The sequence below is a fragment of the Chiloscyllium plagiosum genome, unplaced genomic scaffold (assembly GCF_037043375.1).
Source record: "Chiloscyllium plagiosum isolate Xiang-an unplaced genomic scaffold, Cpla_swu_hap1 HiC_scaffold_20, whole genome shotgun sequence".
Lineage (NCBI taxonomy): Eukaryota > Metazoa > Chordata > Chondrichthyes > Orectolobiformes > Hemiscylliidae > Chiloscyllium > Chiloscyllium plagiosum.
Genome location: NW_028270158.1, coordinates 8206079 through 8233852, shown reverse-complemented (window position 1 = coordinate 8233852; position 27774 = coordinate 8206079). Strand labels below are relative to the sequence as shown.

The 27774-nt window shown below is 41.0% G+C and overlaps 1 protein-coding gene across 1 annotated transcript in view; it reads left to right on the top strand.

The window, feature by feature from the left end:
• dcun1d3 (defective in cullin neddylation 1 domain containing 3) overlaps positions 1-24215 on the top strand; it is a 43923-nt gene extending 19708 nt beyond the window's left edge. The window contains exons 2-4 of the mRNA XM_043712087.2: positions 9551-9633; positions 16950-17482; positions 21695-24215. Coding sequence (XP_043568022.2) covers positions 17049-17482; positions 21695-22214 — 954 coding nt within the window. The 5' untranslated portion in view covers positions 9551-9633; positions 16950-17048 and the 3' untranslated portion in view covers positions 22215-24215. The remainder of the gene's footprint in view (positions 1-9550; positions 9634-16949; positions 17483-21694) is intronic.
• Positions 24216-27774: the final 3559 nt, after the last annotated feature.

Here is a 27774-nt window from a genome sequence, read left to right as displayed (position 1 = left end):
ATTGGAGAAACTCTAGAGATGATGTTAGCTGCTGAAAGTACCTTTGCATTTCCTCTCTCATTCCTTCCTTACCAAAGTGGATATCAGTATGAAGACAGTCACATATTTAATTGTCTGCCTATTTCAACATTCCCAGTCATCTTGAAGTCTATTACTCTGTTCACTGTTTATGATATTATCAAGTTTTGTACAATCCGTAACTTCTAAGTTGTACTGTCTAAACAATTCAGTCAATTATAAATAATAATCAATGGTCCTAAGATCAAACCCTCAGGTGCCTCCATACAGGTTATTCAAAAATTACTTTCCTTTTAACAAATTGATACTTGGCTAATGTGAAAACTGTCAGGATAAGTATTTCAAAAGTCTGGAACAACAAGGGAACAACAAAATGTTTCCTGTGCTTTAGCAATTGAAGAGACAGTTCCACTTCAGATTTAAATCTCAAATTTTCGTGCAAAACAAATGCAGAATATACTAAAATATGTTTTCCAAATGAAACTTCCCAAATAAAACATTCTGAATTATAGTGGCAACTTTGGTGGAGATCAGCATTCTTTGAATTTGCAATATGAAGGGGGCCAATGAAACCTTAACAATAACAGAATTTAAACAGCTCAGCCTCAAATTTTAATATTCTTCTTTTTGTGAACACTGGATTAAAAACACAGCAGCAACAAGATATTGTAATACAATACACTCATCTGGCTAAAGCATGACCACTGACCCAACTTTTTATTTAAATATAGGCATTGTAGAATTTTTGAACAATTCAGGGGCTCGAGGCACTCAATTTGCTTTAAGTTTACAAGTTTGATATTTTAAAAAATGACATAATGCTGTATAATTTCAATGTAAAAACAAAATCTGCCCCATTGTGTAGCCCACAAAATACATTGAGATCCTGATTCAAACAAGGCAAAAGCAGTTACTTAAAAGGATTTTCTGAACCAGATTTTAACAAACCAAAATTTTTAAACATCACACACTCTCAGCATGGCACAATTTACACTGAAACTTTTCTTTTTCAACCCAAGTATTAGTATAACCTTAATTTCAGTGTTTTTTGCGTTTGTTTGCATTCTCTCTCACTGAAATTACACTTCTCAAAAGAGAGAGCCCTCACAGCGGACCAATTCAAGCCACTCTCTTCTGCCAGAACAAAGACACTCAGACCTCAACTTTCACCACTAGGGGACTGTAACCCCTTTCTCACATTAGTCCTCACGGGGGCTTAATCTCCAATTAAACACAGAGTTCAATGCCCATTTAAACACAGAGAGCTTGAAGCCCAGCATAGTGTGGTGGACTCTCACCTCAGTACCGCGCAGAGGACTCCAACCTCAATCACACGCCCCCTCCCCCATTCCAATGCAGTGCAGAGGACTTGAACCTCTGCTTGTCAGCGCCCTAGTGAATCTATAGAATAGAGAGTGATTGAAGTAGGGGACCGTCTCCAACGCACAGGAATAATGAGAGGGACCAAGATTTAAAATCTTACCTTGTGGGCCCGTCCGTCTCGAGACACCAATGTTCCGGTTGGCTGCTGACACTGTCCGATTGTAGCTATCTGTGAGGATCCTGCTGACTATGCTGATATTGTCGTCCAGATCTCTTCTTCCCTGCCCCGCCCCTAAGTTTCTGGAGCCCTTTGGATTCCTTTTGTTCTGGCATGTTGCAATTCACCCTTCCTTTGCCCACCAATGGTTGTCATGTCTTTAGTTGTGTGGGTCTCAAGCTTTACAAATCCCTCTACTACCATAAGGTCACCTTTAAAGCCCGTCTCTTTGTCCAAGCTTTTGGTCACCATGTTTACTTTTGTGTCAAACCTTTTTGATTGAATCACATTCTTACAAAAAAGCATATATTATATGAGAGAGAGCGAGAGAGAGACAATAGTGACTTGCAGTTTCCTGTTTGTACCATGTCAGAACTGGCATGATGACTCCAAGGCGCGCACACCACAGATGCTGTAAGTTCTGAAAAACAGCAAATGTTCAAGTCAGGTAGCATCTGTGGAGAGAGAGATTTCCAGCCAATTCCCTTTCCTGAAAAATGAAAAAGAAATATAGCCATTCTTTAGCAAGTAATGGGAAGGTGGGTGGGGCAGAGGAGAATGAAAGGAAAGGTGAGTGAGAGGTGGGAGAGATTGAATTTTAGAAGGGATGTTGCTAGAGGGTGAAAGATAAATCAGGCATTTTATGGCAATATGGTTTGGGATTAAACTTTGGTCAATGATTTCAGACCGTATGCTGCAACCAGACTGCTGCTCTGTAAACACAGCCAGAATTTAATTACTGTGTATAAAATACCATATGATGTCACAGCATGCAAGTATCCCAAAATGAAGATCATAACAGGATAGTGCAAAACGGTTAACCATTCTGTGTGGGAGCCATAAACCAAAATTACCAAACCTCTCCCAAATAAAGAAATCACCAATAAGATTTCACATTTTGCAAGTTTCACTGTATGAATCAGAAGCCAAGGCAAGTTTCATCCCTGGCTGTAAGCTTGTCTTTGGATTTCTGGTCAGTTTAACTGTATTGCACGCACACACTTTTCTGTTCTCCCATCTGCAGCTGCTTTCTTTGTGTCTGGCTATATGGCTGTTATATTTTAACTACCTTTCTGTCGATACTGCTTGCAGGTCAAGGGTCACCAGTTCATATGGGCCTATGCTACTTGTTCAATTTACAATTGACTTCTTTTCACTTGATACATGTTCTTTCAAACATAATTAAAACCAACTATGGATTCATCAGCCATTTTAAAGAGCTTGTAAATTTTCCTTCCTATACTGCTTCTGGGTTAAAGGTTGCTGGAATTATAAAGTTGGTCTGAATCATATCTATTATGGATGAGGCAATGGCATAATTAGCCAGAGATTCAGGTAATGTTTTGGGACTCCGATTTGAATTCCATTATGGCAGATCCAATTTGAATTGTATGACAGCTGGGCTTCAGTCTAATGATGACAATAAAGCCATTGTTATCCAATTAGCCAACTGGTTCACTCATGTCCGTAGAGAAATAAAATGCAATGTGATTGACTCTTAACTGCCCTTTGAAATGACCTGAAAATGTGTTGCTGGAAAAGCGCAGCAGGTCAGGCAGCATCCAGGGAACAGGAGAATCGACGTTTCGGGCATAAGCCTGAAGAAGGGCTCATGCCCGAAACGTCGATTCTCCTGTTCCCTGGATGCTGCCTGACCTGCTGCGCTTTTCCAGCAACACATTTTCAGCTCTGATCTCCAGCATCTGCAGACCTCATTTTCTCCTTGGAAATGACCTAACTGTTCAATTTTATCAATGGCTAAAAAGTTTCAAAAACAGGATTGAAGCCAGATGGAGCACCTGGCATTGACCTGGACACAGGAAGTAACAACTCTACCCTATTGACACTGCTCTTGACACCTCACAGCCTAGTTCAAGCCATAGTCCATGAAGGTCATACATATAGAATCGTACTTGCATGCACTACCTCAATCACCAACCCTCTGTTTTGTTGCATCCCACTGGCAGGCGAGGTAAGCAGAGTTCATGGCACAGTGGTACATAGGAGGGAGTATATCATTAATGTGAAGAAGGGACTTCATCTCCACCAACACTGTGGTGGTGATCAATCTTACTGATTCTGTCACAGACAGATGAATCTGTAATCATCAGATTAATGCGGATTAAAGTCAAGTATACTGTCCTTTGTTAATTCCATCACCACCTGCCACAGATCCAGTCTAGCAGCAATGTCTGTTAGGACTCAACCAGGTAGATCAGGAGTGATGCTGAGCACTCAGACAGACACTGGCTTACCATAATGCTGAATGGGATAGGGATTGAACAGATTTGCCATTAGAGCTGACATGAAGTGGGGCAATTTTTTTTTGAGTGTGAGGGGGCATTGGAAATGCTGGGGGAGAAAGGGTGTTGATAGTTTAGATTTAAGTGATTGGAATGTGAGAATGACAGACAGTGGGACATCTGTTCTTTCCAGTTTTGAAGTTAGACACAGACCAGTGTTCTGTTATTTTCCAGAAGCAGTGGCTACAAGAACAGGTCAGAAGCTAGAAATATTGTAGTGAGTAACTCAATACCTGATTTTCCCCAAAGCCTGTCCACCAGGCACAAGTCCATGAGGGTGATGGAAAATGCCCCCACCTCCCTGGATGAGTGTAGCTCCATGGGATATGGGTGTTGCTGTCTGGTCCAGCATTTATTGCGCCAAACCTAGTTGACTGTGAGGGTGGTATCAAACTGTCCCCTTGAACTGCTACAGCCCATGGGGGTATAGGGAACCTCACAGTGCTGGAAGGATCGGAGTTCTAGTATTTTGACCCAGCAACTGTGTAGGAATGGCTGATATAAAAGGGTAATGCTGAGCTTAGAAGGAATCCCTTACGTATGCTACCCGTGTCCATAATAGGTATCATGGCTATGAAAGATGCTGTCAAAGGAGCAGCAATGAGTTGCTGAAATATCTAAATGAGATTCCAGATTAAGGAAATATATTAGAATCAGTGCTGGCCCAGTGGAATATTCAATTGATGCCAATTGTTTATAAGATTTAGGTGAGAGGAGAGAGATTTTAAAAGGGACCTCAGGGACAACTTTTGCAGAGGGTGGTGCATGTATGAAATGAGGTGCAGGAGAAAGTGATAGAGGCAGGTACATTTAAAAGACATTTGGACGTACATGGATAACAAAGGTTTAGAGGGATATGGGCCAGACGCAGGCAAGTGGGACTGATTCAGTTTAGGAAACCTGGTCAGCATGGATGAGTTGGGCCGAAGAGTCTGTTTCTGTGCTGTATGACTCCATAACTCCATTGTCAACTCAGCCCAAATTAGCCACTAATATGATGCCCAAAATGACTGATCGTGCTGGAAAGAAAGCATATACTCAGATAATTACCAGAAGCAAAGAATATTTGTCAACAGTGATGGTACATTTTAATAGACTGAAAGTGGGATGCAAAGGGATCAACACCAGATGAAGATTAAAAGGAATGAAAAGTGGACCAGTTGAGTTTCAAATTTGAATTTAAAATTGGCGTACAAAGCTTAATTTTTGTTTCATTCTTTTGGGAGTTGTGGGTGTTGCTGGCAAAGTCAGCATTTGTTGCTCTTCCCTAATTGTCTTTGAGAAATTTCTGTGTTACTTATAACACTCTTTTTAGCAAAGACTGCTGAGTGGTTAGCAGTGTTTAGTTTGCAGTTCTGAATCCTGACCCTCGCCTGAAATGTAATTGATTTTCTTCATTCATGGGACTTGGGTACCGTGGGCTGGGCCAGCATTTGCTGTCCATCCTTATTTGTCCATTGAACTGTGTTGTGACCTTGACCATTTCAGAGGGCAGTCAAGATCAGAGTGGGTGCTGGAAAAGCACAACAGGTCAGGTAGCATCCGAGGAGCAGGAAAATTTGACGTTTCGGGCAAAAGCCCTTCATCAGGAATGAGCTTTTGGGGAATGATGAAGCGCTTTTGTCTGAAATGTTGATTTTTTTTTTTCTCTGCTCCTCGGATGCTGCCTGACCTGCTGTGCTCTTCCAGCACCACACTAATCTTGACTCTCATCTCCAGCATCTGCAGTACCCACTTTGCCCATTTCTGAGGGCAGCTAAGAGTCAAATGCATTGCTGTGGGTCTGGAGTTACCTGTAGGCCAGCTAAATAAGGATGGCATATTTCCTTACATAAATGACATTAGGCTGCTTTGTTCCCTCCATAGAAATAGTTAGATTTTTTTTTTCCACCTTTTTACTGGCTTGTTTTTTTTATACGTACTTTCCAAGCATGTCACAATTGAATTGAAATATTGCATTTATAATCTCCCAACTGAGCAGTCTTTGTTAAATGCTCTCTCAAATTGTTGTTTGCAGAAGATTTACAGGGGCTGTTTGATAACAATCATAAGGGGTCTTCATGTGATTTTTCCCTATTTAGCAAGTCTATAATATTGTAATAGGGCTTGTATGGCACAGTGATAGTGTGCCCTACCTTTAGGCTAGAAGGTCTGGGCTGTCATGTCCCACCTGATTCAGAGATTTGTCATGACCTCTGTGTAGGTTGATTGAAAATATCTATATACAAAAGTACATATTATAATGGTAACATCCCTGAAATTGTTGGGTAAAAAGTGTATTGGTTTAATTAAGAGACGTTAAATATTTCTGCTCAGTGAAAATTTTATTTTTTGGTTTTACATTATCCCCTACTTCTGATTCATCCAGAACTACTGTTACTGATTTGGAGTCAGTGGGCTGGATCTGTCTTCGATAAGAACCTAGCTATAATTTCTCAAGGATGTATCTGCATTTAGTCCTCAATTCCATTGGAAAGGAAAATATTTTAATTGTAATTTTTTTGCCCAGATTTGCAGTTTTGAGTGTTGAAGTGATCTTGGTGCATTATGATACTCTTTTCTGGAACAGTGCGTGTAAATAGTTAGATCAGTTACATTAGAGTATAAATGCAGTGAAATGGCTCTGCCTTGGTTGTGTTGGGTTGCTTTGACATTCTGCAGGGTTGAATCATCCTTCAGAACAATGGGCTTCAGAACAATAATTTCAAATAATGTCTGAATGCTTTCAGATTATTCCTATGAAGCAGATGTCTACGACAGAAGGAATCGTGACCATAGTTTACTGGATACCAAAGTCTATTCTAAAGGAAATGGTATTAACAGCTGTTGCACAACACATTTTGTTCCTGTTGAAAATGGTGCTGACTTTGAATGTTAATCAAGTAAAATCATATTTGGTTCCAATTGTAGATATGCATTTTTTTATTTAGCCTGAGCACTCAACTAAGTACTAAATTAGGTACTGATACAGAATTTGTTGTTTATTAAATTTAACTTGGTTAGCCTTCTCAATGTCTTTTTTAATAAGACCCAGTTCTATTGTAGACTATAAGTCAGTACCTATGCTTTGTGCCAATGAGTTGTGACCAAGCAATGTACAGTTTGTGATGAATATTCTTGAAGAAAAAATACTCCATCAAAAAATGTCAATGAAGTGTGACTACACTGTAAACCCTGTACAGGAGAAATTCTTGATGCATTTGTGGGGAAGGTAGATAGGGAAAGCAACAATAGATTACTCGCCTGATTATTAGATGACAGGTAATGGGACAAGACTTGTGTGATCAGCATGGATAGTGGGTTATCTGGTCTCTTTATTGTATGTAGCTCCAACCATGAAATTATTTGAAGCACTTCTTTTTATAAAGTATCTACTACTACAAAAATAACAGTGTATTAATGTGTAGCAGTGAAATCTCTAATTCAGAATAAATTGGATTATCCACTCTGGCATGGTGTTTCCCTTGCACAATGAACAGACATGAGTGTGATTTTGTTTCTGATCCAACCTGGTTTAATTTTCACACTGTGGTTAACAGTACTTGATATATGACCTTTTCAAGAAGTGCTGTAATATTGATAATCTAATAGCAAAGATGTACTGTAACAATTCGCCAGTCAGTTTCAGTTCCAAATATGGTTTCTTAATTGAGTCACTGAGCCAGGCTGGCAGAAATCAGAATGTGTTGCTAAATTTGTCTTCAGCTGCTACACAGGAAAGACGTCATGTTTAGCATTTGAATAATGTTTAGCCTGCAGTAGGTTAGAAACACCCAAATAATATAGACAAACGATAGTCATTTGTAAGAACAGATCAGTTTTCTAGTCATATACTGTAGAACAAATGACCGATTAAATTTCACCATGCGTCTTTTTTGTCAGTTTTTGTAAGTCTCATGTAAAGCTGAAGATGAATGTTAATACATTTTCTGGTGAACTAAATCATTTGAAAATAGTTATGTCAATGAATGAGTGAAGAATGAGCCTAAAATATTGCAGCAAATGTATTTAAATCAATCAAAATGCCACGGCTGTAAGTCTCAAGGATGCTCTATTCACCCATTGCTGTTGTTTATTATCAAAACAAACAGTGAATTATATGGGGAAATGAGAAATCTGGGTTCTTTCTGAGTGATTTTTTTTCTGTCAGTGTATTTTGCCTAAAGGTTTTAGCTCCTTAACTGGTTGATCTTCCATAAGGGTTGGTGGCATTCTCCTCCAAGTTTTGCTTCTACCTACAGCATTCTTTTCAGGTTTGTCAGGAGATTCTGACACACACAAGTGCAGTACTGGGGGAGTACCATATTGTCAGAGATGCTGTCATCTTGTTGCAATGTAACATTGCCTGTTGTGATGTTGTTTGAAAAACTGAATCTTGTTCATGCCTGGTCAACATTCCTCTCTTGATAAACATTACCAACAAATACATGAACAGCTTATTTATCTTATTCCTAATTGTGGAATATTTGCCATGGTCAAAATAGTTTGCTGAACCTAAATGTAAATTCATTGTCTGTGAAGCATTTTGAGATACTGAAAAGACCTAACTGGCATTGCATAATTGGAACTCTTTCTTAATTCTGTGCATTAGAAAAATGTTCAATTTTTGGTTTAATTACCACCTGAGTTCCAATGACTAATTGCTGGCTAATCATTGAGAGAGAGTCAATACATCATACCTACCTTTTCTAAACTCTGAACTGCAAAGCCTATTTTATTAAGAATGTGAGAAATAGGAGGAGGTGACCATTCAGCCCATCAAGTCTGCTCCACCATTCAACATGATCATGGCTAACCTGGAGTTTCAACTCCATATGCTCTTCATATCCTTCAATTCCCTGCAAGCTCAGGATCCTTGTCCACAATCTTCTGCCATCAAGAATTCCAAAAGTCAACACCCCTTTGAGTGAAGAAATCTCTCCTTGTCCCAATGCTAACTGATCTAGCTCCTTACCTTGAAACTGTGCTTTCCTTATTCTAAATTTTCCAGCCAAGGGAAAAAAGCACCTTGATGGCTGCCCTCCCAAACCCTTCACAAAACGATTCCTCTCTAAACATCAGAAGATTGGTCAAATTTACTCCACCTTGCACCTTTTCATCCAAATAATAAATTTAGTGACACTCTAGTTACTGCTTCCAGTGTAAGTCTACCTTTCCTTAAATATGGAGGTCAAATTTGCACACAGTATTCAGTTGTTTTTACCAAAGTCTACGGTTAAAAGTTCAAATGCATGTGTGATTTTCGTATAAGTAGCATATAAATAGTTAACCGATGCTAATGTCCGTTTCAGGCTGAAAAGCCTCTGCAATACTTTTAATCTGTCATCAATGCCTGAATTGAACTATTGGGGACTGTGTTCTTTCTACAAATAACAAGGCATGTGCATTAATCAAACTCTTCTAAAAATTCACACCTTATTGACAACAACCTCTCCATGCATGCAGATAGTTGTCCAAAATAGTTGTGGTCCACAATGGTTATGGCCATTAATAGTTCAGTAACAAATAGTGAAAGAAGGACTTGGAGTACAATTATGGCACATTTTTCCAAATGTTTTCCAAATATAGAAGTCCTAATTCTGTAGCAGTAAGACTGAGCACACTCTAAATATTAATATAATACCTTATGAATACTAGAAGAAAGATGAGGCTTTTTAAAATGTTGACATTTTTTTCCATTTGATTTTAGAGTTCCGTGTGCTGATGTCGTAACTGTGTGTACAACAAACAGATATGCTACAGAGACCATCTGCAACTGCTGCGTTTATTTCTGTAAGTACAGATGTTTGTATCTATACTGTGCTTTCCAATTCGTTTGACCTGAGGTGTTTGTTCTGTGTGCTTGTACACAAGCTAACTACATTTATTTTGGGATAGGTTTTCTGTGGAGACCCTCCAAAGCTAATTTTTGTCCTTATTTGACAATTATGCTGTGGATGTCTCCTGTCCACATGACATTTTGAATAAATGACATTTGGTGCATAGAGTCAGAGATGTACAGCACAGAAACAGACCCTTTGGTCCTACTTGTCCACACCAACCATTTATCCTAAATTAATCTAATCCCATTTGCCAGCACTTGGCCTATATCGCTCCAAACCCTTCCTATACATATATCCATCCAGATGCCTTTTAAATGTTGTAGTTGTACCCAGCCTCTGGCAGCTCATTCCACACACGCTTGGTGTGAAAAATTTGCCCCTTAGGTCCCTTTCAAATCTTTTCCCTCTCACCCTAAACCTATGCCCTTTAGTTCTGGGCTCCCCCACTACAGGAAAAAGACCTTGTCTACTCACCCTATCCATGCTCCTCACAGTTTTATAAACCTCTATAAGGTCACCCCTCAGCCTCCAGGGGAAACACCCCCAGCGTATTCAGCCTCTCCCTGTAGCTCAAACCATCTGACCCTGGCAACATCCTTTTAAATCTTTTTTTTTTTTTGAACCCTTTCAAGTATTGAACAGTCAGGTTCCCATTTACTCATTTATCAACCATTCAGAAGTCCTCTTTGTGAAACCTGAAGACGTGTTCAATTACAGCATAAAACGTGGGAGCATAATTAGACCATTTGGTCCAATGAGTCTATCCTGCCATTCGATCGTGGCTGATGTGTTTCTCACACTTTTGTTTTTCCCCTGCCTTCTCCCTGTATCCTTTGATCCTCTTACTAATCAAGAGCTGCACCATCTCTATCTTAAATGCACTCAGTGCCTTGGCCTCCATAGCCTCTTGTGGCAATGGGTTCCACAGATTCACCGCGGTCTGGCTGAAGAAATTCCACCCCATTTCAGATCTAAAAGGTCGTCCCTTCACTGAGTTGTGCCCTTGGTCCCTAGTGTCTCCTGTTAGTGGAAACGTCTTTTCCATGTTGACTCTATCCAGGCCTCTCTGTATTCTGCAAGTTTCAGTCAGATCTATCTAAACTCCAATGAGAATTCAAATGCTTCTGACATGACAAGCCCTTCATCTCTGGGATCATTCTTGTAAACCTCCTTTGAACCCTCTCCAAGGCCATCGCACCTTTCTTTAGCTATGGAGCCCAAAATTGCTCGCAATATTTCAAATACTGTTTGGCCAGAGCCTTAACAGTACAATGCTGTTTGTGTTATTTAATTTGGGATCTTATGGTCAAAACATTTGGTCGTTAAATGTCAACATTTAATTTATTGGGGAAAGGTCCAGGCCAACATTTTAATTCTGATGTAATTGCAGGTCACTAAATGGCACTGTTTTACTTGTTCACCAGCTCTACCTCCTGATTTTGATTTTGTTACCTTTTTGATGTACATTAGAATATTCTTTTAGCCAATTTGAAAGGAAATCAGGTTGCTTCCACTGTCCAATTCTAGTTTGGAGATGTGGTAAACGAGCCAACATCAGAGCATGAGTTAAGTTGACTTCTACCATTTGCTGATAGTCCACTGCATCGGTGCAAGTGGCCACCACTAAACCTTTCAGACACACGCAACCCTCCATGTTGTGTGACATTGCCACCGTTAGCTTGAGAGCAGATCTATCAGCTGAAATTGAGCATCCATGAAAACTTTGCTGGCAGCTTATAACTTTGTTTCATCCCAATCGTTAATCCTAGAGCCTGTTATATCACTGACATAGCTGTAGCTGAGAGCTGCATGCATGCTAAACAGTAAAATGGCTAAAATGAAACGGAATACTGGGGAACAAGCCTGGCATTAAAGTAGATAAACAATTAGGAAGGCAAATGGTGTATTGGCCATTTACAAGAGGATTTAAGCTTAGAAGCTAGGATATCTAACTGTAGTTGTACAGGCCCTTGGTGAGGCCACACCTGGAATATTGTGTGCAGTTTTGGTCTCACTACCTAAGAAAAGATATACTTGTTTTAGAGTGCAGTGGAGTTTCGCTGATACCGGGATGGTAGGATTGTCCTATATGGTTTGACTGGGTTGGTATTTACTCAAGAGGGACTTGATTCGAACAGAGCTAGACTAATTAGATGCAGGGAGGTGTTTCCCTGGGTGGGAGTCTAGAATGAGGAGACTTAATCTCAGTATATGGGGTAGACTATTTAGGGTTGAGATGAGGGCAGTGTCGAGATTGTGGTGCTGGAAAAGCACAGCAGTCAGGCAGCAACTGAGGAGCAGGAGAATAGACGTCTCAGGCATAAGCCCTTCGTCGGAAATCAATGTGAAGATGACTGCCCTTATTCTTGAGGTGAAGCCAGTCACCTTCACTCAACTGTGTGGAATTTTCCTTTGCCAGAGGGTCAGTCACTGAATATATTCAAGAAAGAGATTAATAATGTTTTAGATTTTAATGACATCCATCAGTATGTGGGTAGAGTGGGAGTGTGATATTGAGATGGAGGATCAGCCACAATCACATTGAATGACGGAACAGTTTCGAAGGGCCAAATGGCTTACTGCTCCTAGCCAGTTCAGTTGGTAGTGGTCCTACTGAGCCCTGCTTTGTGGGAGACATTGCAGTCTTCCACCTAAAGTACTTTTTCCCCTTGCTGCCCTCTGAGAGGTATTCAACATGGTGGGGTGTGCAGTGATGGGTTAAGAGAGTTGCAAGAATGTGATTCCCTTGCCCTGTTTGGCCTTCTGCCATGAGGTTTCATGAGGTCTGGTGTCAATGTTCAGGACTTGTATGACCACTCTCTCCTAACTGTGTACCCCACTGTGCTTCCACCTCTGCTGAGTCTGTTCTGCCAATGGGATGACAAGGAATAGTGATAGTGCTGTCTAGGACAGAACCATACTCATGGAATCATAGCTTCTAGCCCTGGTCTGTGGGACCGCTCTCCCAATTTTGTCACAAGCTGTTACACCTCAGTGAACAAGGCTTAATGTCTGTAACAGTGAAGCAGTGCCTCTGGCTAAATTGTTCTTGAAGAGCAAAAATGGGGTGGAGGAGGCAAATGTAATCATTCTTCTTGAAAATGTGAGGGTAGGAAAGAGTGAGTTCTTTGCAAATCAAATGGTTTTGTTCTGGGATGCTTCTGGGGAAACTGTTTGGGATGTCTACAGCACAGCAAAAGAATGGCAGACTTCAACTTCAGGGTTTCTACATTAATTTGTTTGTGCTAATCTTTTAGATTGCAGTCAGACTTAAGAGGGTTAATAACAGTGAACATTGACAGTTGTCAAAAACTTGCCAAAGGATGTTGGTGAGGCCACGTTTGGAGTACTGTGTGCAGTGCTGGTCGCCCTGCTATACGATGGATATTATTAAATTGGAGAGGCTTCAGAAAGTATTTACCAGGATGTTGCCAGGACTTGAAGATTTACAACTATGTGAATAGGCTGGGACTTCTTTCCTGGAGCGCAAGAGGCAGAGGGGTGACTAGAGGTTTATAAAATCACGAGGGGCATGTATAGGGTGAATAGCAAAGATCTTTCCAGTAGGGTAGGAAACTTCAAAACTAGGGGGCATATTTTTAAGGTGAAAGGATAAATATTTAAAAGGGACCTTAGGGGCAACTTTTTCACACAGCGTGGTTTGTATGTGGAATGAACTGCTGGAGGAAATGGTAGATGCAGGTACAGTTACAAATATTTAAAATACATAGGTTCATAAATAGGAAGGGTTTAGAGCGATATGGGCCAAGTGCAGGAAAGTGGGACTAGTTTAGTTTGGGAAACTTGGTCAGCAGGGACCAAAGGGTCTGTTTCTGTACGCTGACTCTGAGCTCCCAGATGTTGGTCAGGTGAACTTTGCAGCGTCAACCATCACAGTTTCTGGTACTTGTATCAATATCATGGACACCATCCACTTTCATTCCTTTCTTTGGACTTTGAAGTGGTTTGGTACAATTGAATGGCATGCTGGGCCATTTCAGAAGGCAGATAAGAGTCAACCACATTACTGTATAGTATACCAGACCACAGCAATAACGTGGAAAATTGTCATGAAATTTTGGGAAAAAAAATCCAGAGATTTGATGTTGCACAATTGAAATTAAGTTTCTGGGCAACAATTAGCATACTTAGTACGAGGAGAGAGATTGCACAATAAAGTGGGAGTTACTGTTTTCCGGACTGAGTGAGTTAAAACTAGTTTTAATCTCCAGAACAAGTAGGGGTGGGCAATAAGTGCTGGTGCAGCCAATGCCACCCACCACCTATGAATGAATAAAAACAAAGCCCCGGCAGCAGCTTGTAACGCGTGTATTGAGAAACACCAGGTGTTCCTTACGTCCTGATGCAACTGATGGGTGTCGCCAGGTTGGATGGCTGAGAAATGAGAGAATGATGCTTCACCATTCCTTTAAAAGGAAGTTTCCTCAGCTGCTCGACCGCACGTGCTAAGATTACAGCCTTGTTAACTGGAAATCAACCACAGTGCTGTATTCCACTAATTCAACTGAATTTGTGGCATTAGAGTATTAGTTACTTAATGCAGGGGAATGATTAAAAACATGCATCACAGAGGCTATTTGGCCCATTGTTTCTGTGTTCCCTCATAGAAAGTATAGGGGTACCTAGTTCCTCAGCCTCTTCGTACTTTGTCCATCAATGCCCCTTTTGTTAAAATTATTTGTGGATTTGTCTTCCATCAATTTTTCAAGTAGAACATTCCTGATCCTGATATTTCCTAAATGGAAAAATTCTCCTGGTCTAGGATTGTCTTGAGGAAAGTTCAAGCAGATTAACCCTCTGTTTGTAAGAATGAGAGAGGAGTCTAAAACCTAGATCAGTTTCAGTACATTAACTGCTATTTTCATGTCATCTTAGAAGGGGCATATTAACGATGCTTGATAAGGAAGTGGTGGAGGGCTATAAGGGCCTGTGTTCTGTACACCTCTATGACCCCATGTTGGGTAGATGAATTTGGAAGGCTCTGCTTATCAAGATTTACGATCATAACTCAATGGTATGCAATAACTTTGGTAGAATTGGTTATGAACCTTGGAAGTTGAGGTCTAAATGTGTTGTAAGTTGAGAGCTGTGTTTGCCAGGGAGAAGGGAATGATTCTTGGATAACCATATTTTCAGTTGTGCGGATGAGAATTTTTCTTTTATGTCAGACGAGGTAAGAATATCTACTGGCTTGTTTGTGGGAAAGAAATAAAATAAGGTACACCTGACCCTAATACAAATGGTAAACAGTGCAGTTGATGGTATACTGCTTCCAGCTAGTTCAAGTAGAATTGTTGATCTAAAGTTTCAACTTGAAGGTAGAATTGTTCATTTGCTCATTTTGATTCTTCAGATGTTTAATTTTGCAGGAAGACTTTGTTAATAAAGTCTTGTGTGTGAACTCTTATCCTGAATGGATAAGAGACTCCTAAATGGTCACCGTTCCCTTGAAGCAGATTCCTGATCACACTTGGCCGTAGCAATTTATTAGGTAAAAACAATGACTGCAGATGCTGGAAACCAGACTTTGGATTAGTGGTGCTGGAAGAGCACAGCAGTTCAGGCAGCATCCGAGGAGCAGCAAAATCAGGAATGATGAAGGGCTTTTGCCCGAAACGTCGATTTTGCTGCTCCTCGGATGCTGCCTGAACTGCTGTGCTCTTCCAGCACCACTAATCCAAAAAACGTAGCAATTTATTATTTATTGTGAAGTTCCCTCTAGTTTGGCGAGGAAACCATTGATAATGAATGCAGAACTTATCATGTTTGGCTCGTCCTTTTGTTTTAAGTTAGCCTGTCCAGGGTTGTAATGATTCACCTCTGGAGCAGGTGGGACTTGAACAAAGACCGCCTGGCTCAGAAATTGGGATTCTGTGCCACAAGATCCTCTGTTCTTCTTTAAACTGGTATGAAGATTGCTGTTAGGTGTCTGGTCAGAGTTTGTGGCAGTCAGTTACTTTGGTTTATTGTGGAATCATAGAAATCCTACAGTGTGGAAGCAGGCCATTCAGCCCATTGAGTACATGCTGATCTTCCAAAGAGCATCCCACCTCGAACCACCCTCTACCCTATCCCTGTAGCCTGGCATTTTCCATGGCCAATCCACCCTAACCTGCACATCTTTGGACTGTGGGAGGAAACTGGAGCACCCGGAGGAAACGCATGCAGACACAGAGAATGTGCAAATACTATATATCACCCAAGGCTGAAATCGAACCCGGATCCCTGGTGCAGTGAGGCAACAGTGTTAACCACTGAGCCACCTTCGTGCCATGATTGTTTCTGTCTATCTACCTGTTACCCTTCACACTGAGTATGGCCTACTCCTGAAGTGCTTATTATCAAAGTGATTTTCATCTCAGGTTTGCCTACAATATATCATCATGCTTTAGTTGAAAAAATACATGACTTCACATCAAAAAATATCTGTAGAAACAGTGGAAAGCTAGTGGGAAATTTGTGTACTTTTCCAAATATAGATACTTATTAAAGAATAAGATAGCATTTCTTTGCTGTTTTCAGTAATCATACAAATGAATGTTGGGATTTAAATTGTGATCTGGTGTTGCTTATTCTGGTCCCCTATACTTTTGTATTGGTGTTCTCCTGACAGCCATGCTAACTATCTACCATGTTACAGACTTGCCTTTGGCTTTCTGCTTTTAGCTGCAGAAGGAGAAACTGTTACAGTCAACCCTGAGACAGATATTCATTCTCATCATCCTCAAAATCCTTCTGTTGGACTTGTGATCAGTTCATTTTTGCTACAAGAACTGACAGCCATCTGCAAAGGCAGTAACTGTGTAAAACCCCCAAGCCACTGGCTGTCAAAGCACTTATCTTTCAAAAACAAGTCACAACTGCCTTTTTTTCACTTTCGTTAACATATGTTATTACTTAAAATTTTTAGTTATTTGTTGTTTAGAAGATGGAGTCATCTTCATAAAGAAACTTCGCTATTTATGAATTGAAAACAATCGAAATTTAGTTTTAGATGGAGACCCAAACTCAAGGTTCCCTCTGCTAGCAAGGATTGAGTTTCCAATGGCCCAAGATTCAGCTTTTCTAGCAGAGGGAAACTTGAGTTTGGGTCTCCATCTAAAACTAAATTTGTTGTTTTGGAGATTGTTGTATTTGTGATATGATGTGTGTCTTAAAAGGCTCTTTTTACAAGGTGGGAACTACAAGCATAAAATGGTCATTTAAAGCTACCCAGTTCAATGTTGCAATCGTTTTGTTTTTCAGTTTCTTTGTAAACAGCATTCCTGATGCCAAGTTGAAGTGTATGGAGCAGCAACGGAGTGTCACTGGAAGGGGACTGCTTTAGAGCTGCAGTTGAGAAACATGGGCCAGTGTGTCACCAAGTGCAGAAACCCCCCTTCATCTCTGGGCAGTAAAACTGGAGATAAAGAATCTGGGAGCAAATCACATGTTAAGAAAACTGCCAGCCCTGGTGAAGAATTTAGCTCGATGTGTGCAAAAGCTTCTGGTGATATACTTGCCAATGGAACAAAGAAAACTGATGTAGTGGAACCAACCCAGCCCCAACTCACTCACTCTGGAGACAGTAAAAAAGAAGAATCGTTTTCATATCATGAGGAGTTCTCTCTTAAGCGTGCCGAAGAATTGTTTAGCAGGTATAAAGACGCTCATGAGGATGCCATCTTAGAGGAGGGCATGGAGTGGTTTTGCAATGACCTTTCTGTGGATCCTACTGAGTTCATAGTGTTGTTGTTAGCGTGGAAATTTCAAGCAGCTACTATGTGCAAGTTTACCAGGTAAGATGTTTGGATCACTACTGCAGTGATACTGTAAATGGCCATGCTGGTTTGAATGCAGACAATGTGAGGTAAAATGCTGTGTTCACTGCGAGATGTGGTTACATCAATCTGTCAGCAATAGGCAAGAGAGACCGTGCAGAAGTGATTTGTCACAGCTTGGTTTGGCGAGCTGCTTTCTCAGCACTATGATTTTGCTTGAACAGCCCCAAAATGAATGAAAAATGGGAGAAAGTGAGGACTGAAGATCAGAGCCGAGAGTGTGGTGCAAGAAAAGCACAGCCGGTCAGGCAGCATCCGAGGAGCAGGAGAATCGACATTTCAGGCATAAGCCCTTCATCACCTTATTGGGATTGTATTGTAGACCCCCTAATAGTCAGCGGGAAATTGAGAAACAAATCTGTAAGGAGATTTCAGTTATCTGTAAGAATAATAGGGTGGTTACAGTAGAGGAGTTTAACTGCCACAGTCTTAAGGGTTTAGATGGAAAGGAATTTAAGTGTGTACAGCAAAATGTTTCTGATTCAGTTTGTGAATGTACCTACAAGAGAAGGTGCAAAACTTGACCTACTCTTGGAAAATAAAGCAGGGTAGGTGACTGAGATGTCAGTGGGGGAGCACTTTGGGGCCAGTGACCATAATGCTATTAGTTTTAAAATAGTGATGCAAAAGGATAGACCGGATTTAAAAGTTGAGTTTCTAAATTGGAGGAAGGCTAATTTTGACGGTATTAGGCAAGAACACTCAAAAGCTGATTGAGGGCAGATGTTCGCAGGTAAAGGGACGGTTGGGAAATGGGAAGCCTTCAGAAATGAGATAACAAGAATCCAGAGAAAGTATATTCCTGTCAGGGTGAAAGGAAAGGCAGGTACGTGTAGGGAATGCTGGATGACTAAAGAAATTGAGGGTGTGGTTAAGAAAAAGAAGGAAGCGTATGTCAGGTATAGACAGGATAGATCGAGTGAATCCTTAGAGTATAAAGGAAGCACGGGTATACTTAAGAGGGAAATGAAGAGGGCAAAAACGGGCCATGAGGTAGCTTTGGCAAATAGAATTAAGAGAATCCAAAGGGTTGTTACAAATACATTAAGGACAAAGGAGTAACTAGGGAGAGAATAGGGCCCCTCAAAGATCAGCAAGGCGGCCTTTGTATGGAGCTACAGGAGATGGGGCAGGTACTAAATGAGTATTTTGCATCAGTGTTTACTGTAGAGAAGGACATGGAAGATAGTGTTGGGGGGTGTAGGTGGTGACATCTTGAAAAATGACCATATTATAGAGGTGGTGGTGCTGGATGTCTTGAAATGCATAAAAGTTACCAGGAACTATATGGACTATCTATATGGACTTCAGTAAGGCATTTGACAAGGTTCCTCATGGTAGACTGATGAGGTTTACCCTATAACTTTGTGGGAAGCTGGGAAGTGATTGCTGGGCCTCTTGCTGAGATATTTGTATCATCGATAGTCACAGGTGAGGTGCCAGAAGACTGGAGGTTGGCTAATGTGGTTGCCACTATTTAAGAAAGGTGATAAGGAAAAGCCAGGGAACTATAGATTGGTGAGCCTGACATCGGTGGTGGGCAAGTTTCTGGAGGGAATCCTGAGGGACAGGATTTACACCTATTTGGAAAGACAAGGACTGATTAAGGATAGTCAGCATGGCTTTGTGCTTGGGAAGTCATGTCTCTCGAACTTGAGTTTTTTGAAGTAGTAACAAAGAGGATTGATGAGGGCAGAGCGGTGGATGTGATCTATATGGACTTCAGTAAGGCATTCAACAAGGTTCCCCATGGGAGACTGGTTAGCAAGGTTAGCTCTCACGGAATACAGGGTGAACTAGCCATTTGGATACAGAACTGGCTCAAAGGTAGAAGACAGAGGGTGGTGGTGGAGGGTTGCTTTTCAGGCTGGAGGCCTGTGACCAGTGGAGTGCCACAAGGATCGGTGCTGGGCCCTCTACTTTTCATCATTTATACAAATGATTTGGATGTGAACATAGGAGGTATAATTCGTAAGTTTCTAGGTGACACCAAAATTGGAGATGAAGTGGACAGTGAAGAAGGTTACCTCAGATTACAATGGGATCTTGATCAGATAGTCCAATGGGCTGAGAAGTGGCAGATGGAGTTTAATTTAGATAAGTGCAAAGTGCTGAATTTTGGAAACGCAAATCTTAGCAGGACGTATACATTTAATAGTAAGGTCCTAGGGAATGTTGCTGAACAATGAACCTCCACTCCAAGGTGTCTCAGTTCCTTGAAAGTAGAGTCACAGGTAGATAGGATAGTGAAGAAGGCATTTGGTATGCTATTCTATATTGGTCAGAGTATTGAGTATAGGAGCTGGAAGATCATGTTGCGGATGTACAGGACATTGGTTAGTCCACTTTTGGAATACTGTGTGCAATTTTGGTCTCCTTCCTATCGGAAGGATGTTGTGAAACTTGAAAGGGTTCAGAAAAGATTTACAAGGATGTTGCCAGGGTTGGAGGATTTGAGCTACAGGGAGAGGCTGAACAGGTTGGGGATGTTTTCCCTGGAGCATCAGAGGCTGAGTGGTGACCTTATAGAGGTTTACAAAATCCTGAGGGGCATGGATAGGATAAATAGTCAGGGTCTTTTCCCTGGGGTGGGGGAGTCCAGAACTAGAGGGCATAGGTTTAGGGTGAGAGGGGAAAGATATAAAAGGGACCTAAGGGGCAGCGTTTTCAGAGGGTGGTGCGTGTGTGGAATGAGCTGCCAGAGGAAGTGGTGGAGGCATCATGGGTATATGAATAGGAAGGGTTTGGAGGGATATAGGCCGAGTGCTGGCAGGTGGGACTAGATTGGGTTAGAATATCTGGTTGGCATGGACGAGTTGGACCGAAGGGTCTGTTTCCATGTTGTATATCTCTGACTCTGGCATACAATTGATTGTTTTGTGATCTTGTGCAGGGTTTTGGCTTACAGCAGTGACTATATTTCAAACATTACTTCATTTTTGTGAAGCACTTTGAGAACTGCCAACATTGCGAAGGGTGCTATGCAAATACAAGTTCATTCTTAATGTCACCTGAGTTTGGCAGACTCCATATACAGAGAGAGTGGAACTTAATGATATTCACCTCCATAGGATCCAATAATATTTAAACCTTTTCATTGTCTTCAGCTGTTCAGAAAGGGACAGACGATAATTAAGGGAACAAAGCTCAATTCATTCAATTACCCAGTGAAATCTGGTTCTGTATTCAACCACAGAAAAAAATCCAACATTGTTTTTGTGTAATTCACCAACTAATTTTGTTTCTGCTATTTTCAGCACACGCGAGAATTTCAAAAATTCAGAAATAAATTGCTGGGTTTTTACATTATTTGTTTTCCTGTGTAGTAACACTCCATCTGAATGGAATGCACACTATTATTTGAAAAAAAGATATATTAAAAAATCATTGAAATTGATAACTTTGGTATAAGTCAAAAAGTTGAAGAAGGTCTGAGAGAGAAAAGGATGATTTGATTTGATGTGAACCTGATATTTACAAAATTTAGTGTTTTACTAGGTGAGTTGGACTTGCGTATGTTGTATAATGGACACTAGTAACTCTTGATAGTCGATACTTGAGGTAGAATCCCTATAGTGTGGAAGCAGGCCATTCAACCCATCGAGGCTGCATCAACCCTCAATATCTCACCCAGACCCAGCCCCCACCCTATCCCTGTAACCCCACATTTCCCACGGCTGATCCACCTGAGCAGCACATCCCTGAACACTATGGGCAATTTAGCAGAGCCAGTCCACCCTGACCTGCAGAACTTTGGACTGTGGCAAGAAACCAGAGGACCCAGGGAAACCCACATAGACACAGAGAATGTGCAAACGCCACACAGATGGTCGCCCGAGGTTGGAATTGAACTGGAGTCCCTGGCACTGTGAGGCAGCAGTGCTAACCACTGAGTCACCATGCCACCCTATTCACAATACTCCAGCATTTTCATTTGCATAATCATTCATCAATGCAATTAGGAGACTAAAATTCTGAAATCTGTTTGCCCGGTTATTAAGTTAAAGCCATTCTGTTAATGTAACTGATGGCAATTGTGTTAAATAAAAATGTGTTGCCTCTATTAAAAGGTAATTGCATTAAAAGCATCAGAAACTCTTAATTCATACACAAACTTTTCAACTGGTTCAAGATGTTCTAATTAATTCCTTTCCCCTCCTTTTACTACAGGAAAGAATTTGTTGAGGGGTGCAAGGCATTAAATGCAGACAGTATTGATGGAATCCGTGCCAGATTCCCAAGCCTTATGAATGAAGCCAAAGTTGAGGACAAGTTCAAGGATTTGTATCGATTTACGTTTCAGTTTGGGCTGGACTCTGAGGAAGGTCAGCGATCGCTACGGAGGGAAATAGCTGTTGCTCTTTGGAAACTGGTGTTCACACAGAACGTACCTTTCATATTGGACCAGTGGCTGAGCTTCTTAACTGAAAACCCACCCGGAATAAAGGGAATCTCTCGAGATACGTGGAATATGTTCTTGAATTTTATTCAGGTGATAGGTCCCGATCTTACAAACTACAGCGAAGATGAGGCCTGGCCAAGCCTGTTTGACACATTTGTAGAGTGGGAAATGGAGCGGCGAAGGAAAGAAGGGCTGGCTGAAGAACCGTTACACTTAGTTACAGAGGCTGCAAATGTGGAAATGTTAGGACAAATTGCTACAGACTACCAAGTAACAGATGATGAGTAGTGAGCAATAACAGAAACTGACAGCATATGTAGTTTACTGCTCCTCACCACCCTCAATTGCCTTGTTGCTAAAAGGGCTCCAAGATGCTGTAATAATTTATAGGCACTTTTTAAGCAATTGGGTAATACCTTTTTTAAAATGCTTGTTCACAAACGTATGCAGTAATTCACTAGTTGCCCTAATAAAAGCAGCATCCGTTTCAGCCTTTGAATACTACTGGTGTGAAGTAGTTTGACATCATTACTGCAGAGTTTTGTCTTTGCTTCTATAATTGTGGTGTTTCATGAAATTCCTTGGTTTAAAAAGGCGAGTAGTGCCAGAGCTCATTTTGACAAAGTGAACGAACGAGCGAGGGGGGGGGGGGGGGCAGCTGCTGCTGTGTATGATGCTGTTTGTAGCCGTGGAAACAGTAGAAAATGAAAGACAGTATTAAACATTTACCAGTTTACTGATCAAGAATTGGAGAGGTGCTGTGGCGTTCAAAGTTGCAGGACTTCTGCAGTTCTTCAAGCAGCCATGCAGTTTTTCAGTACGTTAAGCTGGTAGCTGGGTTAGCACTGTGCTGTTGTATGTACGCTGTACTGGTACCAGGGTTTGCAGTACATGTACACAGTTCACATGTGTGCTCACATCTGTAAAGTTTGTTTCCTTGTGTGCACTTGATAAGCACCTGGGTTCTTTCAAAGCCCCTCCGCCCCGAGATAAAATCACAGTGATCTGGAATCTTTAGCTAAAAGCATTGGGTTTCAGCTTGTTAAGTTTACAATCCATTGTTACAATTGAGATAGTGCCACTGGTTTGCGCACATGATGATATTAACCAAAACCAGTTCACTTTGGGGCACAAAATGTGCATTTATGTAGATTGCACCTGCAGGTACCATAAATGCCCCACCAATGATTTTTGCCTCATTTACTAGTGAGTTCAAAGAGATACCTTTCTGAATAAAATCAAATCTATGGCTGCCTTAGCATCTCACTGGAGGGAACATCATTTCTACCAAGGTATGTCAAGGTGGCTTGCTCACAAAGCTGATTGCACTATTTTAGTCTTGGCACAGATTTAACACCAAGTATTCATGAAGCAATAGGCAGCAGGGCATAAAGGAATGGAATCAGTCCTGCAAATACTGTTGCCTTAACTAAAATCAACTGAAATGTGATTTATTTTTTCTTGAATTTATTACTGAACTACAGCTTTTTATTAATCTGAGGTTTGGCTTTTTTTCCTCCAGTGTCCCTTCAAGTTTTGTGAAAATTCAAAAATGTCCATTTTACTGTATTTTTGTTACAAGAGAAATTTATAGTTGAGTGACATGTGGAAGTGTGCTTGTGACCCTCCATGTCCTATTGCATTCTGCAACCTTTGGTGTGTTACATCCGTTGAGTGTATCTCTCACTGATTTTTACAAATGCATCAGACAACTGGTTTCTAGCTTAAAACAGGAGAAAAAAAGACACTTTTTCTATTTTAATTTTCCTCTTCAAAGTTATTCCAGGACTTTGGACCTTGTCTGACTGTCCTCTTTGGATTACAAGATCTTCCGTCCTTGGATTTTACACAGAATTGACTACACTGAATTTTCTGTAACAGGATTACAAATTTAATTCTTAAAACTCTGGTATATAATCTGTGCATTTAGCTTGTGCTACAATGTATATTTTATAGGATAAGTTTTGGTGCTTTCACTTCTGGGCTGCAGTTCTGTGGTCTGTGGGGTGGTTGTGAGTCTTGATGGCTTGTTTAGTTGTGTTGACACACTTAAGATGCTTTCATTTCTCTTTCTGAAATTTCCTGTCCCACCCTTCCATCACTTGTAGGTAATTTACTGAAATGAACAATGTTTTGCTAATGGTGTGTTTCTACCAATACACTGTCTTGTTACCATCAATTGTACATTTTATGTATTCAGATATTGTATAAATAATGGATTTATTTAAAGTTGAAATGCTTTGTATGTTTTACGTACTGATTATTTTCCAATTAAAAGAGTCAATTGTATTCTTAGCAACCTTTGTGCATTTTTGTCTTTAAAACAATTTTGATGGACTGATGCAGGTTGGGATGTCAGACAGGTTAAAGAAAGATTTGTGTTCAAGTTGATAGCCTCCTCCCCTCCTTCTCCCTGAATCTACAGACGAGTGAATATATCTTGCAAAAGCAAAATACTCTAGTTGCTGGAAGTTTGGAACAAAAGAATGTGGAAAATACTGCACAGAATCCACCAGATGTGTTAAGCGAGAAGCAAAGTTTGTATTTTATCAATGACTATTCATTAGTGCTGGGAAAAGTAAGATGTAATGAGTTTTGAGCAAGTGATAGGAAGGCATGATGGAGTGGGCAGAAGCAAAAGGAAGGTGCTGTAATAGGGTGGAGGATAGATTTAAATGACAAAAGGAATAATGGTGAAAATTTGTGCTGGATGGAGCAACCTTCACTTGAGTAATGGAAGTAGACCATTTGGCCCATTGAGTCCACTTTGCCATCCAAGTGATCACTGCTGATGTGGTAATCCTCAACTCCACTTGCCTGGATATTCCCCATAAACCTTGAATAGGGGCATTGAACATTTCCAACAAGAGAATCTAACCATTACCCCCTGACAGGTAGTAGTATAATTATTACTGAAATTCCCCCCCTCCCCCAGCAACCAACATCCTGGGGATTATCATTGACTAGATACTGAGTCAAATGCTGGGAATCCTGTTGCAAGTACATCACCCCTACCCCGAAAAGCCTGTCCACCAGCTTTCCACTTGCCTGGAAGGATGCATCTCAAACAATACTCTGACATCATCCAGTACACACAAACTTGCTTAATTGGCACCACATCCACATTCAAACTCTTCACGATCAATGCTCTGTAGCAGCAGTGTACAGCATCTGCAGAGATTCACCAAGGCTCCTTAGCACCTACCAAATATGAAGGACAAGGACAGTAGAGACATGCCAATGTGCCCCTACCTTGTGAGTGAATAAAAAGAATGTGACTCCTAATATTGACGAATGGCACCAAGAAGTGACAAAAACTTGACCAATTTCATTGGAACTAGTTTAGATATGAAATGTCCAGTGGTAGTGAACGAAAGGAGGCAGTGAGTTGACCACACTTCAATTGCAACCATTTCCTGGAATATCCCTCAACCATCAAGTAGGATGTTGAGAAGGAGAGTGGGGCAGCACAGGGGCTAAGTGGTTAGCACTGCTGCCTCACAATGCCAGGGACCTGGGTTTGTTTCCAGCCTCTGGCGACTGTGTGAAGTTTGCACATTCTCCCTGTCTTTGCGTGGGTTTCCTTCCACGATCCAAAGATGTGCAGGTTAGGTGAATTGGCCAGGCTTGATTAGCACACAAGAACTAGGAGCAGGCTGTCTGGCTCTTCGAGCCTGCTCCACCACTCAATAAGACCATGGCTAATCTTTTCGTGGATTCAGCTCCACTTGTGTTTTCACCATATCCCTTACTTTTTTGAAAAATAAAAGGAATTATCTACCTAAGCTTTAAAAGCAATTACTGAAGTAGCGTCAACTACTTCCCTGAAGGAATTCCATAGATTAACCACCCTCTGGGTGAAGAAGTTCCTTCTCCATTCTGTTCTAAACCTGCTTCCTGCGGAAACATCCTCTGTTTCCATTTTATCGATTCCCTTCATAATTTAAAATATTTCTATAATATCCTCCCTCATTCTTCTGAATTCCAACGAATGTAATCCCAGTCTACTCCATCTCTCCTCATAAACTAACCCCCTCAACTCCAGAATCTACTCAGTGAACCTTCTCTGCACCCCCTCCATTGCCAGTGCATCCTTAACGAGACCAAATCTGCACACCGTACTCCAGGTGTGGTTTCATCTGCACCCTGTACAGCTGTAACATTACCTTTGCTAAAGGGATTGAGTTTAAATACAATGAAGGACAAAATTCCATTTGCCTTCCTAATTACTTGTACCTGCAGACCAACCTTCTGTGATTCATGCACAAGGACACCCAGGTCCCTCTGCAAATCAGCACGCTGCAACTTTTTACCATTCAAGTAATCTATTTTGCTGATACTCCTACCAAAATATGACTTCACATTTACTAACATTGTATTCCATCTGCCAGACCTTTGCCCACTCAATCTCTGTGTTCCTCTGCAACATTTCACAGTCCTCTGCACACTTTGGTCTGCTACTCATCGGAAAGGTTTTCTACCATACACAGGGTCCCCAACTCCAAATCATCTATACACATTGTAAATAATTGTGGTCCCAACAGTGATCCCTGAGGCACACCCCTAGTTACTGATTGCCTGCCCAAATAGCAGTCATTTTTCCCCACTCTTTGCTTTCTGTCAGACAATCAATCCTCTATCCATGCTAATACTCTACCTGTAGAGTAGAGTACATTCCTATCTTGTGTAGCAGCCTCTTGTGTGGCACTTTGTCAAAGGCCTTTTGGAAATCCAGGTACACCACATCCACTGGGTCCCCATTGTCCACCTTGCTTGAAATGTCTTCATAGAATTCCAAAAGATTTGTGAAGCATGACCCGCCCTTCATGAACCAATGCTGCATCTGTACAATGGGGCAATTTCTATTGAGATGCCCTGCTTTTCTTTCTTGATTCCAGCATCTTCCCCACTACAGAAGTTAGATTCATTGGTCTGTAATTCCCCATCTTTTGTCTATTTTCATTTTTAAACAGTGGTGTCACATTTGCGCAGCCCCAGCAGATTGGAAAATAATGAGACCAGTGAACTTTGGAAAATTACCGCCAGTTCGCCTTCTATTTCTCCCACCATCTCTTTTACTACCCTGGGATGCTTTCCATCAGGGCCAGGAGACGGATCTATCCTTAGCTCCATTAGCTTACCGAACACTAACTCTTCCATAATAATAACTGTTTCCAGGTCCTCATCCACTTTAGCCACTCTTTTTTCATTTTATATTTTATAGAAACTTTTGCTATCTATCTTTATGTTCTGAGCTAGTTTTTTTTCTTGTACTCTATCTTACTTTTCTTTCTAGCTTTTTGTGGCTTTCTGTTAACCTTTAAAGTTTTTCCAATCTTCTAGATTCTTGCTGTTTTTGGCCACTTTGTATGCCCATAATGTTCAGGGGTATGGGGGTTAGGTGGATTAGTCAGGGGTAAATACTGTATAGGATAATAGGGTTGGGGAATGGGTTGGGGTGGGTTCCTGTTTGGAGGATCAGTATGGACTACTTGGGCTGAAGGGCCAGTTTCCACACTGTAGAGATTCTATTCTATGAAATGGTAGCCAGGCAAGAGAGCTGTTTTGACATTTTCATCTTTTGTTTTCATTTCACGTTTGAATCGTTAATTCTTCTTGTCCTATTCTTCCATTCTTAATAAACCTGTATTGTGTTGAAATGGCTTGCCAAGCTTTGGACTAGCCAAAGCAGCCCAGTCTGAATGTTAGGGTATTTCCTATTTATTCATGGGTTGCGACATTGCTGGCAGAATTATTGATTGACTTGAGAATGTGGTGGTGAGCCTCCGATTGAAATAAATTGGATAGCAGTAGTGTTATGAATTTTGGTGAATCACCCTTGATTCTG